Below are 14,253 nucleotides of genomic sequence, written 5' to 3' on the forward strand. Positions count from 1 at the left end.
TAAGTTACACAGGAGCCAAAATTCCATTCAATATCTGTTGAAAAAAGGTGCTCTTTAAGCTTAGCCTCATATTAACAATTTCGCTTTTAGTATACTGAGTCCTTTGAAAGATGCTGAATATAAATGAAACAAGCAATGGCTGGGATGGGAAGAGAGGGTTGAGTCTTGTTTCTTTTAAATTTTATATAGCAAATTAAAATATCTATGCAAGTAGCATCAAGTGCCTTGTTCAGGGGCACTGAAGCTGACTGAGGCTTATCTAATGGCAGAATCTTAAGTTGCACCATTATGCTTGTGGTTCTAAGATTATATAACCATTAATCAATCAGTAAGGCTGAATGATAATAAATGTTTTCAGATCACTTTGTGTTGAATAGTTTTAAACCTTTTGTACCCTACTGCAAATACATATATCCATCCTGAACAGAATTATATGCCCTTTCCACTTATCTGGTAGGGGTATGGAAAAACAAGATATCCAAGTGGGCCTGATATTGTTCGCAAGACATGCTAGGATATGAATGCAAATTTATATATGCACTGAAGCTGTGAAGTGGAATGCAAAGGTTGGCTGCTTAGCTACTTCATTGGTTTTGCTAATCATCTTTTTAGACCATACAGTTATCATACCTCACCTGAAGAATTTGGTTGTAACAAAAGGTTAAAATTATATTCCAAACAAAGTAATCTAAAACCATTATTGTCATATTGTTGGTTGGGTGGTCTGAATTCAGAACTTTGTTTTTTTATTATCATCTCTTGGAAATAGGAACTAAGTGCATTTGCAAAGAAGACGATGAAGGAGCCATTACCAAAGCTGACATTAGATGGTATTATATCAGCAACCCATGGATTACAAGAGCAAATGGCTCACTGTTGTTATATTGCAATCCAAAGTAAGTGTACAAGAATGAAATTGACATCTGATCCATAATGCATTTCACATGTACAGTATCATAGATAGGGGAAAAATGCACTAATGATGCTGTACAGAATGAATAATTCTGATTGAAATAATATTTTATAAGTTACAGTGTATATAGAAGTTTTAAAACATGGGGAAACATCTTGGGAGCAGTGAATTTGTTTTCTTGATAAGTTCCAATGACCATGACAGGCTTATTACTTCGAATAGCTCAAAATATAAACATTCTGAAGACAAGTGAGAAATTGTTGTGCAGAGAGAAGCATTCTCACTAGAGAACTTGCAGAAAGGAAACTTTGCTTGTTTTCACATTAAACAAGAGTCCACTGAAGGGAGTGACTCTTTATAGGTTGAAAAAAATTTCAATGAATTCAAGATAAGAACTTTTAACTGCTGAGTGCTGAAAATATTCTTTATATTCTACAGCAATAACAAAATTGTTAAATTATGTGCTGTGGATGTCAAACTGGCACCATTCTGAGTTAGGATCAACAAGACATCATAACGTCTTCTGGTCAGCACCCCCATGCTGATATGACTTACTGTTCTGGAGAAGTCACAAAAATAAGATTCTTAAAATGGTAGCCTTGGTGGCTATATTGGATATCAGATTGGCACCATTTCCATTTAGGACCAACTAGACATGATCAAAATACATCCTATTATAATACCTCACCCCTTGGCCCCACAAGTGGTAGGTGTAGTACTAGCAAAAGGGGAGTAAGTGAGGATATTATATATTATAATCAAATATAAAGTAAATCAGGCATTTTGTTGCAGAAAATTAGTGATAAAAACAATTTTAACCAAAACCTCAGATTTTTCAACTCATGGCCAAAACTAGGGTTAGGAGCAGTACTGAGAGAAAGGGAGTATGTGATGTTACTATATTCCAAATATGAAGTGAATTTGGTAAGGACATGCCGAGACAGAAATACAGTGTGACCCCACTATAGCATGCTCCATTATAACATGAATTCAGATATAACACATTCATGGTGTGGGTCCTGAAATTTCATATACATGTATTTTTCTCGTACACACACAAAAAAAATTCTTTCTTAAAAGTACAAAAAAAACCAAAAACCAAAAAAAGATTATTATCATTTTGGGGATGAGATCACATATGAATAAAATAAGATGATCATGGCATGGCTCCTGAAATTTTTCATGTATTTTTCTCGTACACAAAAAAGTAGTTTTTTCTTCTTAAAAGTACAAAAAAATATTGTGTAAAATGTTTATTCTGGGATCGTGTAGGGCTACACCAATGTCACAAACTTGGATTTTTATTTACTTATTGCGGAAAAATATACCATCTGGTGATTTTTTTATTGGCGTTATTGTTGGCTGTTTAAACTTGTAGATACAACCATTGGTTTGGGGTGGAGAAATTCAGAGGACCCATGAGAGGAAGCCACAAACTCGATATAAAATGCACTGAAATTGATCTATTGTTACATACACAAATTCTCTGTCCATATTGACAAACCATCTAAACAGTGCATTGTTATATCATAATCCACTTATCCTGACATCTAGCATGAGTAATGGATGTGGTGAGATATCCACTTTTTTGTTGTTGATGTTTCTGGTAACGGAGATCAACTGGACGAGGCATTATCTCATAATCTATCTTTCATCGGATTTTTGGCTGCTTGCTAGTAATTAATATATTTACATAGACTGACATCTGTATGTGGATGGTAAGTAAAATTCCTCTTCTTTTCACTCAGAATTATATCCTTCAGAACACTCACATTTTCTGTAATAATCCCTGTGATCAGATAAGAACACCTGCATCTCTACTGTCCATAGACCCTTCGTTCAATTTATGATGCATGCATGGAAGGCAGCATCACGTTGCTACCACAAATTTAAAAAAAAAAAGAAAAGAAAAGAAAAAACACACATCTTACTGATTGGCTTATTCAATAGGCAGGGAGGAACAGTAACTAGAATAGACCAAATGACGGCCAATTCCCTTATAAAAATGTACCCAGATAAAATAGTTTGCTGAAATTTCAAAGGAAACAGGTTACCTTTGAAGCACCGATTGTTATGAAAACGTACTCAGCAAATGGAAAAAAAAATCTGTCTCAATCATGCAAGATAATTATTTGATGTTGCTGCCACAAAAATAATTTTTCAAATTTGTTTGGTTCTCCAAAGCTGTCCTTTAGTGGCGACTTCAATAACGCATGCACCCTTTATCAAAGAAAGCCGACTACAATCTTCAATAAAAACAAAAAACTTTTCTTCAAAAGGAAGTCAGTACCAAACTTAAAATAAAAGTAATGGAATCTGATGGATTTTTGCATTTTCCAATGTGACTGGAACAAGTTAGCTGTGCTGTGAAAGTTTCCTTTTTGCAGGGAAAAAGTTTATGCTTACAAATGCTACCGATGGCAGCTTAAAATGCAAATGAACTTTTACCAGCTTGGGACATACTGAAAAGTAAATGTGCTTCGTCATTCATATCGTGATTGTGTTATGTTTTCCCACTGAATTCAGACCAATATGCCTGTGACAAAATTATTGAATATTTTAAATCTGTGTGTGTGCATATTTTCAATGGAATCACTTGTATTGTGGATTCAATGTATATGGCGAGATTCACAGGTGAGTACACAGTGTTGATACTCTATTCATGCTATACATTAGACATGTATATATAAACAGTATTCATGTATATGTACCAACTTGTGGTTCTCTAAATAAAGTAAACTATTATATATGCCTTCTCTGTTTTCACTACAGGTATATTTCTCATTTAATATGCATCGATTTAAGGTGGTAACTGTGCCAATGAAGCATGTATTTTACTGCTCGCATTTACTACCTACCCCCCCTCCCAGCAAATTGTCTGGGGGACATGCATTATTTTCTTCAGCTAACTGACCTGGTTGCTTATAACACGGTTCGGTCTATAACATGGTCGGGTTTTATAGCTCCCAACCACTGTGTTATAGCGGGGTCACACTGTACTGGAAAAACTTTATGCACACACACACACATAAACAACTGGACAAACCAAATGCTAGATGTTTTCATTACTGGGGTATAAAATTCTGATGCATACCATATTGTGCTTTCCTTCTGCTCTCTGCACGCTGGGTTGATAGCTGGAACAAAAGAATGAAAACAAGGCTAAATAAAAGGTCAACCCTGTTTCACACAGTTTATCCCTAAGTTTACCAGAAGCAAAATACAGAAATGCCAACTCTTACCTAATTGATACAGAAATGTCAATATAGACCATTATAAGTCACATGATCAACATTAGTCACTGATCAAGGCTGTGTGATATTGCTGAAAGTTTCAGATCTTAAGATATTTATGCTCTGAGTATGGGCAATTACTAATAATTATGAATTATCTAGAGCAAGGAAGCAATCTTTTAAGTTGTAAGTTATCGGCTGTGTTTATTTTATACAATGTACCTCTGAAGTTCAGGAAGTGAAAATAGCCATGCTGAGCTAGCAATCTTATATGATATGCACATCAGAACTAAGGTCCATTTATCAACTCTCAACTCAAATTAAATTGACTAATCAGATATAAAAACTTGCAGGTTCTTTCAACCTCCTTTAGGGTATAGAATCATTTCTTCTCGTTTAATAACAAGGATTACCAGTGGGAAAAATCAGGGAAATACCTTTACAGAAATGCAAAACTCCAGAGTGGTACCCTCATTAAATAATAACAAATCATCAATGAATATGAGTATTAATATATTGTAGGAATTTAAAGGACCTTTATGTAAATGTTCAAGATTGCAGTGATGTAATAAGCAAGTAAAAAGTATTAAAATAAAAGAAGGACCACCTGAAAATGCAAAGTGCTCCTTAAACTTGGCCTAAGGGTCCCTTTTCTTGGTAAGCTGTTGAACACTGGACAGGGGTTGAGTAATTAACAGAACATAGTCTAATTTTTTATTTTACTTGCATGTCATTCATATAGCAACATGACAGACTTTTGAGCTAACTTACAGTAACTCTCGATCTTCAACCTTTAAAATGTTTATTTAAGCCCATTGTTTGATCCAGTGAATCCAAGAAACAGTCTGATGCAAGTCAACCCATGCAACAATCTGATGTCAGTCAACCCGTAAAATATAATCTGATGCCAGTTAAACCATTAAAACAATCTGATGCCAGTCAACCCATGAAACACAATCTGAAGCCAGTCAACCCACTGAAATACAATCTGATGCCAGTCAACCCATTGAAATACAATCTGATGCTAGTCAACCCATTGAAATACAGTCTGATGCTAGTCAACCCATTGAAATACAATCTGATGCTAGTCTACCAGTGCAGTACAATCTAATGCTAGTCATTAAAACTGAAGCATAATCGATGCCAGTCAATCAATGAAGTTCAAGAGTAACCATCTCCCCCAAAAATCCTTTTCCAAATGTTGATTGCCATGTTTTGCTGATGTAAACTTTACTGCGGACAATGCATTAATTTCTTAATATCTTCAAAAAAGTGTCTTTCTTTGTACCACATTTAAAATACAAAAGGCTATTCCAGACTTAAAGGTTGGGGGAACAGTGATGAAAAGCACTCACTTTAATAAAAGGTGGTTGGATGGGATAATTCAGAGTGCTGTAAATGATTTATGTTGACCAGTGCAATTAAATGTGATACATAGTTGAATTACACCTCTGTTATACATTTCATTCTGCAACAGCTTAATATTAATATTGTTATTGGTTAATCTAATATATATGAACACATGCCTTCTAATATATATGAACACATGCTTTCTAATATATATGAACACATGCTGTCTAATATATATGAACACATGCTGTCTAATATATATGAACACATGCCTTCTAATATATATGAACACATGCCTTCTAATATATATGAACACATGCTTTCTAATATATATGAACACATGCCTTCTAATATATATGAACACATGCTTTCTAATATATATATGAACACATGCTTTCTAATATATATGAGCACATGCTGTCTAATATATATGAACACATGCTGTCTAATATATATGAACACATACCTTCTAATATATATGAACACATGCCTTTTAATATATATGAACACATGCTTTCTAATATATGAACAGATGCTTTCTAATATATATGAACACATGCTGTCTAATATATATGAACACATGCCTTTTAATATATATGAACACATGCTTTCTAATATATATGAACACATGCTGTCTAATATATATGAACACATACCTTCTAATATATATGAACACTTGCCTTCTAATATGTATGAACACATGCTTTCTAATATATGAACACATGCCTTCTAACATATATGAACACATGCCTTCTAATATATATGAACACATGCCTTCTAATATATATGAACACATGCTTTCTAATATATGAACACATGCCTTCTAACATATATGAACACATGCCTTCTAATATATATATGAACACATGCCTTCAAACATATATGAACACATGCCTTCTAACATATATGAACACATGCTTTCTAATATATATGAACATATGCTTTCTAATATATATATGAACACATGCTTTCATACCAGTTCAGACTGTTTCTTTAATACCGCATTGACAAATCTCTGGCCTTTGCCTTTTTGAACATGTGAACATGTTGGATACCATCTGCAGTGTTCGATCCAGGGATTATCACCAGGTTCCCAGTTTCTAAGTCCACCACCACACTGGTAGCATCTAGTATAGTCCTGATTACCTGTATAATAAAATGTCATCATGCAAAACTAATTCTGCTGGATGTCGATGCATATACTATCACAAAATACTGGCTAACACAGAATTTAAGCAAATCTAGCAAGTGAATTGATTTTTGCTACAATTTTATTCACAATAATGATTTTGATGAAGAAAAAAAAGATTATGATACCTATGATATAAATGATGACAACTAGACAGACAGACAGATGGAGGGTTCTTAACCCATGGCCTTGCAACCCAAAACTGGGTCACCCTGCTGTTTTGAGTGGGTTGCTGAGATCAACCCTTATAATTTGAAATTTCTTACCCATGTGTGTTTTTAGTATTTGATAGGTGGAAGGTGATGGGTTGCAAGGCTAACACCACAAACCTAATCTGGGTCTCCACCCAGAAAGGTTAAGAACCACTGATCTAGACAGACTGTTTAGGAATGAAGGTTAGGTACTAGTATCCATCATGTCATTTTGAAGCAACACTGAGATATTATCTTTTGTCTATTCTTGTTATGTGACCCTCCCTTACTGTCAGCAGTGATTCATTTTTTTTTTAAGCTTGATAATTTCCTTGAGTTGCAGAGGTAGACAAAATCTGTTGCACAATAGCCTGGAATAACTAAAAGCTGTGCAACCAAATGGCTCAATGCCCAGAAGGACATCTTTTTTATATTAAAATACTAGTGAGTAGACTTGCCATGAAAAGGCTTTCTTATATTTAGTATCAATAGTGGCCATATTTGGCAATAGCACAACATTATTTTCACAAACCTGAAAAGACCAAAATTCCAGGATGTAATGTAGACGGGGTGGGGGTGGGGTTTGAGCCCATTTTAAGTGTAAGGTTCTCAAAGTAAGCTTCACCCAATGGTTCATAAGGGAGTATTAACAAATTCTGCAAAATGTAGATTCCATCTCAGCATCAGTGAGAGAGATATCTTTCTCTGTCTGTTAAAAATAGTAGACAAGATAAAAAAGATGAAGGTCTGACCCAATGTACGGAACTGAAGAGAACTTGAGAACATTGGACAGGCTAGCCATGAACCCTTAATGGTGGAGACCAAATATTCTCTCTTCTTGAAAAGGAAATGAAGATTGACCACTACTGCGCTCAAAGGAGGAAAGCATATATTTTACCCAGGGAAGACATTTTTAAAAAAATATATAGGCTAGGGTACACTGATTTCTCTAAGAGTTCATTTGAAAACAAGTGGGTCTGATATTACTCAGCTGAACAGCTGTCACATATCAGATTGCAAATGCAAATTCACACAGGTATTTGAAGAGAGGAAAGAAAAAGCTTGGAGCACATTCTATCTCTCTCTCTCTCTCTGTGTAAAAATAACTTTCTCCATATAAGAAAAGACAAGGCATTTATACAAACACCATTATCCCCTGGATCTGTTCCTGATCATGAGGACTAGGCCCATATTCATAACTCAGAAACTGTTAATACAACTGCCCTTAAAGTACACACACTCAATTGACCTTACAAGGGGAATTAATATGTGCAATCATCATGCATTCTGTTTAATCCACTCACCCACCCACAGGGTTCCATCCCTGGAGTAATAACTTGCAAACTATTGAGATTTCCACCAAAAGGAACGAGGAGACTCAGAGGTTAAAGTGTTGGATTCATGACCAGAAGGTTGTGGGTTCAAGTCCCACAATCAAATCAGCCTGGATTGACTAGTGAATTTCTTAAGAATTTTGTTTTAGCATCATCATCTTGCCTTGATTACTCTGAGTAATTTTATTTTGTAGTGTTTCAGGAGGAAAACAAAGCATATTGAGTTATTTAATACTTTGTAAAAGATAGAAATGCAAAATAATAATGGAATTTTTGACAATGCCATTGAATATATGAAATGCCTTAAAATAATATGCAATACATGAGATAATATAGACACCAAAATGTTACAGGCACTTTAATAAGTCAATAGTATCACATTTTGAACTCAAGTATTTCAAGCATGATCAAGATTTTATCTAGAAATTCTCTTCAAATAAATTTATAAATGTGGATGCATGTTTTTTCTTCTTTTTCTCACAAGAATTCTTTTTATAAAAAGCAAAATATTTTTCTTGCACATAAATATGTACAGAAATTCTGATTCTTTCATAAATGTATTGGTCTGCACCAGAAGCACAGAATATCACTTTGTTTGGCTAGACCTAGTTTTTGATATTTTGTCCAGAGGTTTTTAAATTCCCATGCAGTTGACTTCTTTGGCAAAATGTATCAGTGTGCATCCAAGATAAACATACCATAACATTTCTGGCTTGGCTGAACAAAGTGCACTTTTAAGTTGTTTGCTTAGTGACTTTATTTAAGTATGGGCAATTAAAACAAAATGTCTTGTCCAAGGATATAACATGACTGAAACCTCTTTATCCATAAGATTGTAACACTTTATTGGTAGTTTTCAAATTAGTCTAATAATTCAAATTATCAACTTGGAATGCTATTTGCTATATGGATATTTTATGTATTTTTTCAGTTTAAATTACAAATCATTTACTATAACCCCTATTGTGTATTATTTTATTTTTTATGACTTGCTCTATTGAAATGGATGCACCTTGTACACTTACTATTTTAAAATTTTCAATTTATTTACTGCAAGAGAAAGAACTATGCATAATCCCAAACCATTGATTCGAAATAGTCCTTATCATAGGTTATTTCACTTGTATTCCTTAAACAACAGGATGAATCAGCTACTGGGACATACATATATATTCCAGGTTTCATCAAAAACAGATCAGAAAAATGGCCTCCAGAGAGGCTGCAAGATCATCTCATTATAGTCCATGGGCTAGGTAAGCTTACCCCAGGACTATATCTCTTTGGAATGTTTTATGCTTGAGGGTATGCCAAACAAGAAAAAGATGTTAACATTGCAAATTTTAGGACGCACTTGTTCTGCTGGCTAAATATTCAAGGGAACTCCAAGTGTCTTATTTCGGGAACACAATGAGACAGTTGTTGGATGTTGCAACACCGAATCCTTTCTTGTTGGAACCAGTGGAGCAGCAGAGAGAGTGAACCGAACTTTTGATGAAACGTCATTTTTGAAAAATAAAGATTCCTAAGAAAATTAAAAAAATAAGGTCACTAATGCTAAACCAATGCCTCTAACTTTGCCAAGAGTTTCTCTAATTGGGTTAGTTTATTTTGTTACTTTATTTTTGTTGTTTTTTTTTTAAAAAAATTTGTACGCGCGTTTTCATTTACCCACCTGACATCTCAATGAGGTCGCACCCTCTCTACTGCTGTAATTAGATCATTATTATATCAATAATACCAGGTTCAGAATCTTACAGATTAGCTAGAGAAAGATTAGAAGCAATCAAAAAGTTTTTGCCTGTTCGTGATTCTCTTAGACAAAACTTCAAGAACGTCAGGAAGCGCAAGTTCAATTTGCAGAAGATACAGAGAAGTTATTTAAACCTATTACAAAGGTTTCTGAAAAAACTGCAGCAGCTACTGAAAAGATAGCAAGAAGAACTAGACAAACAAGAGATATTTTGAAAGATCTTCCAACTGAAATAGTTGCTGCTCAGCCTCCTCCTGTAGGTGAAGAAATACTTGATGAATTGGCTCATATAAAAGAATCTACAGAAAAAACAAAAGAGGAAAAACCAAAGGGAAGAAAAGGTGTTAAATTTATAGCAAAATTTACTGATAAAGGTGTTGAGGAAATAAAAAGTCATAAAAATGAAGTCAACTTATCTGTGTTTGCAGTGTTAAGTTATGCTCGAAGAAGAAATTTTTTAAATCTAAACATGTTAAAGGTGTTAATCGTAATACATAGTATAATTGGGTGTATTGTGTACATCAAGAACTTGATCAGATAAATAGTAATAATATAAACAACATTAATTATGCTAGGGGAATAAATAATTTTTCACAGCAGTTAGAGGATGAAAAACAAAAACTACCAAGGCTACTGAGGCAATCAGAACCAGAACCTCCTGAGCAAGAACCTTCCTATCAGCTTCCTCCACCACAGCAACAAATAAAACGAGAACAAAAAGAGCCACAATCTCCCGGGTCACAAATTACTTGGTCACAACGAAAAACACAACCTCCTCAGCAAGAACCTAGTGCTTATAGAAATATATTTGTTGAAGGAAGTCATATATTACTTAAAAATCGAGCATCATCAGCAATGGTTGCTGCTTTTTTGGAAATAGAAAAAAAATATTTGAATAAAGATTTTGTTGAACATATAGAACCTGAAAAATGGATTGCTTTGGTATATGCCACCCATAAAAATTTAGATTCTTTAGATACTACTAGTCAAGATTTTATTGACTTTAAACAAGAAGTAATGAGATGTAGAAAGGGAAGATATAAAAGATTAGTTGAAGAAACAAATAAGACTTTTGAAGAAGTTAAACAGCAATATAATGACCCTGATGAAATTTACAAACCTAAGTCTGGCGCTACTGGAAGTGGTTTTTACTCAACTACACCAGGAGGAAGTGGTATTATTGCTTGTCCTAACTACATCATTTCCGATGCTGATCGACTAGAAGTTCTAACTGGAGGAAAATGCACAGGAAATAATTCTCCACAAATTATCAACAAAATATCTGATATTTGTCAAAGATTTTTTACAGGCAGTGTTATGGATCACAACAGTTATCATTCTCTCATTAATGAAATTGTCGATGATTATTACAGCGACAAAAAAACAACTAATTAATCAGCATGTAATTTAAAAATGATTATACACAATGCACAACATGGACCTATAATGGTCAGGGTAGTAAATTCGTGATTACCAACTTACAAAGCGATTTACGGAGATGGACTCGGTGATGTTGTTCAAGGTTTATTTAAGAGAATAGCTCCAAAAGCAATACCAGTTGCAAAACAATTAGGGATGAAGGCTATTGAGGCTGTTCATGATAAAGGTATAAGTGCTATTGGAAATGTTACTGGTTGTTGTTGTTGTTGTTGTAGGATTTAACGCCATTTTCCAGCACACGATAGGCTATACATGGCGGTCAGTATTAATGGTGGAGGAAGAACCCGGGAAATCCCCGGAAAGAACCACCGACCCTCGAGAAGCTACTGGCAAGCTTTCTCACATATCCACATTGGCTGAATCTGAGACTCAAACCTATGCAGACAGAGGTGAGATGGCAGTGATCCGTAACGGAGAGCGCTTTAGACCACTCGGCCACTCGGGGCCCCGAAATGTTACTGGTAAAGCATTTTCATTGATCAAAGAAAGATTAGCTCAATTAGTATGAAGAAAACCACAACCATCGGTGGAACTGGCCAGCACTGAAGTTATGCCTGCAAAAATTAATAAAATAATAAATCAAGCTGCAAATGAGAAACTAGCAGAATTGGCTGTTAAAGAAGTTGTTCCTACAAAGTTAATGGAATTACACTGATAATACAAGTTTTATTTCAGGAAGTGGTCTTCGTGTTAGACAAAGATAGTTATAATAAGATGTTTAAGCGTATATCCGATCCAGCATTTGATATAGATGCACCAATTCTTAAAGATGAATCCATACGCGATTATCAGTATTATTCTTATGACACATGAGTACCAAATCAGCGTGATCGAGTCGAATTACAAGTTCAAGATACAAGCAGGTATTTCTTATCTGCCGAAGTATTTATCGAAGTAGAAGGAGAGCTTGCAACAGATGTTCCTCTTAATACAGCATACGGAGATAATGTTATAGTTGGTTTTGTTAACAATGGTATTATGGCATTGTTTGATAGCACTACGTACATGATTGATGGAAGAAATATTCAAACAATTCAAAAAGACGTTGATGTTGCCACAACAATAATAGGTCTAACAAGATATTCTGATGATTTTACTAAATCAGCTGGACTGTCAATGATGTTCGCCAAAGATAAGGCTGATCATCCTGATCCCAAACAATATCTAAAAGTACAACTATCACAAAATACTGTGACTAATTCACAACCAGCTGGAGCAATAGACAGACCTGGCGCTGATTTCTGATATTACAGAATATCAACGACTATACAACTTAGGATTTGCTGCATGCAAATTAATGTTGAAAAATGGTCGTAGAAGATTTTCATGTGCAATTCCACTCACACATCTTTGGATTCTTAGAAATGTCAGAAAAGTTATCTTTGGTTGTTGTTGTTGTTGTTGTTGTAGGATTTAACACCATTTTTCAGCACAAGATAGGCTATACATGGCGGCCAGTATTAATGGTGGAGGAAGAACCCAGGAAATCCCTGGAAAGAACCACCGACCCTTGAGAAGCTACTGGCAAGCTTTCTCACATACCCATATTGGCCGAATCCGAGACTTGAACCTATGCAGACAGAGGTGAGATGGCAGTGATCCGTAACAGAGAGCACTTTAGACCACTTGGCCACTCGGGGCCCCTAGTTATCTTTGGAGTGAAACATACAGTTGTACTTGTAAGAAAGGGTAACGATAATGATGCTATTTGGCGACCAGCCGCTGTTGCTGCTGGTAAAGTATTACTAACAAAACTTTCGTTGTGGATGCTGGTAATGACTCCAACGATTGCCAAAGAACAAAAATTGCTCTCTTTTATGGATCAGGGTGGTAAATCATTGTTGTCATGGTTAACAATGACCACAGATAGCATTCAGAGTAATATTGCTGGGTTATTTACATGGCATATTGCATCACAATAAGGAGTTTCTGCACCAAGGTATATATTTATCACTTTACAAAATGCTGAACAATTAAATACATAGTCATATGATATTTGACAATTTTAATGTTAGTGAAATTTCTTTATGGATAAATGGACATCAAGAACCATCTGAAGATATAACTTTAATTCTGAAAATAACTACATAGCACGTACATATCATCATTTGATGACATTTATGGGGCATGATCAAAATATAGATACCGGTTTACAAATATCACAGTTAGATTTTAGAAATCTGTATCTGAGCTATTACTTCTCTTTGGAACATCTTGATTTATGTAGACAATCTGTTGTTGATATTCACTTTCGAGCTCGTGTAAACCCAGCTGGTGGTGTTAACTACAGAGCAGTTGCAGTTATTCTTTCAGATAAAGCAATGTTACTCGAAGGTGTTAGTGGAAGAATGAGAGTTATTGACGCTCCAGTGGAAAATATGTAGTTGTAATTAAATCACTCATCATATTATAAAAATGTTGAATAGTCACGTTAATGTCACTCTGACTTCCGGTCAGGTGAATAAATTACAATCAAAACTTGCAAGTAAATGCGGAACAAAAAGAACACTAAAAAATGATCAAATTTCTAGGGGCGGTCCAAACAAATTATCATTAACCAAGACTCAGCTCAAACATTTTAACAAGGCTTTAGAATCAAAAACTGGAGTTCAACTTCATCCTTCTCTGAGTTCCATTAAAGACTCAATTAAAACAGGCGGTATATTTCCACTTCTTGTGGCTATACCAGTGTTAATAGCTGCTGCAACTCCAGCTGTAGCAAAAGCCGCTGCGTTGGGTGCAGTTAGACTGCATGGCATTAAAGAAAGCAACAGGAAAAGAATATAAAAAAAAGGGAAGGGGTCTAAGATTACCAGGAACCCCTTATCGGTAAGGAAAAGGTCTGAGACTTCC

The 14,253-nt window shown here is 34.9% G+C and overlaps 1 protein-coding gene across 1 annotated transcript in view; it reads right to left on the reverse strand.

The window, feature by feature from the left end:
• LOC149773035 (baculoviral IAP repeat-containing protein 3-like) overlaps positions 1–14,253 on the reverse strand; it is a 69,498-nt gene that overhangs the window by 34,702 nt on the left and 20,543 nt on the right. Inside the window, exons 3-4 of the mRNA XM_089946925.1 lie at positions 6,473–6,642; positions 4,008–4,050 (exon numbers count right to left, since the gene is read on the reverse strand). Coding sequence (XP_089803051.1) covers positions 4,008–4,050; positions 6,473–6,642 — 213 coding nt within the window. The remainder of the gene's footprint in view (positions 1–4,007; positions 4,051–6,472; positions 6,643–14,253) is intronic.

Source organism: Sinohyriopsis cumingii, unplaced genomic scaffold (genome assembly GCF_028554795.1).
Source record: "Sinohyriopsis cumingii isolate HCF-2022 unplaced genomic scaffold, ASM2855479v2 utg000913l, whole genome shotgun sequence".
Taxonomy (NCBI): Eukaryota; Metazoa; Mollusca; class Bivalvia; order Unionida; family Unionidae; genus Sinohyriopsis; species Sinohyriopsis cumingii.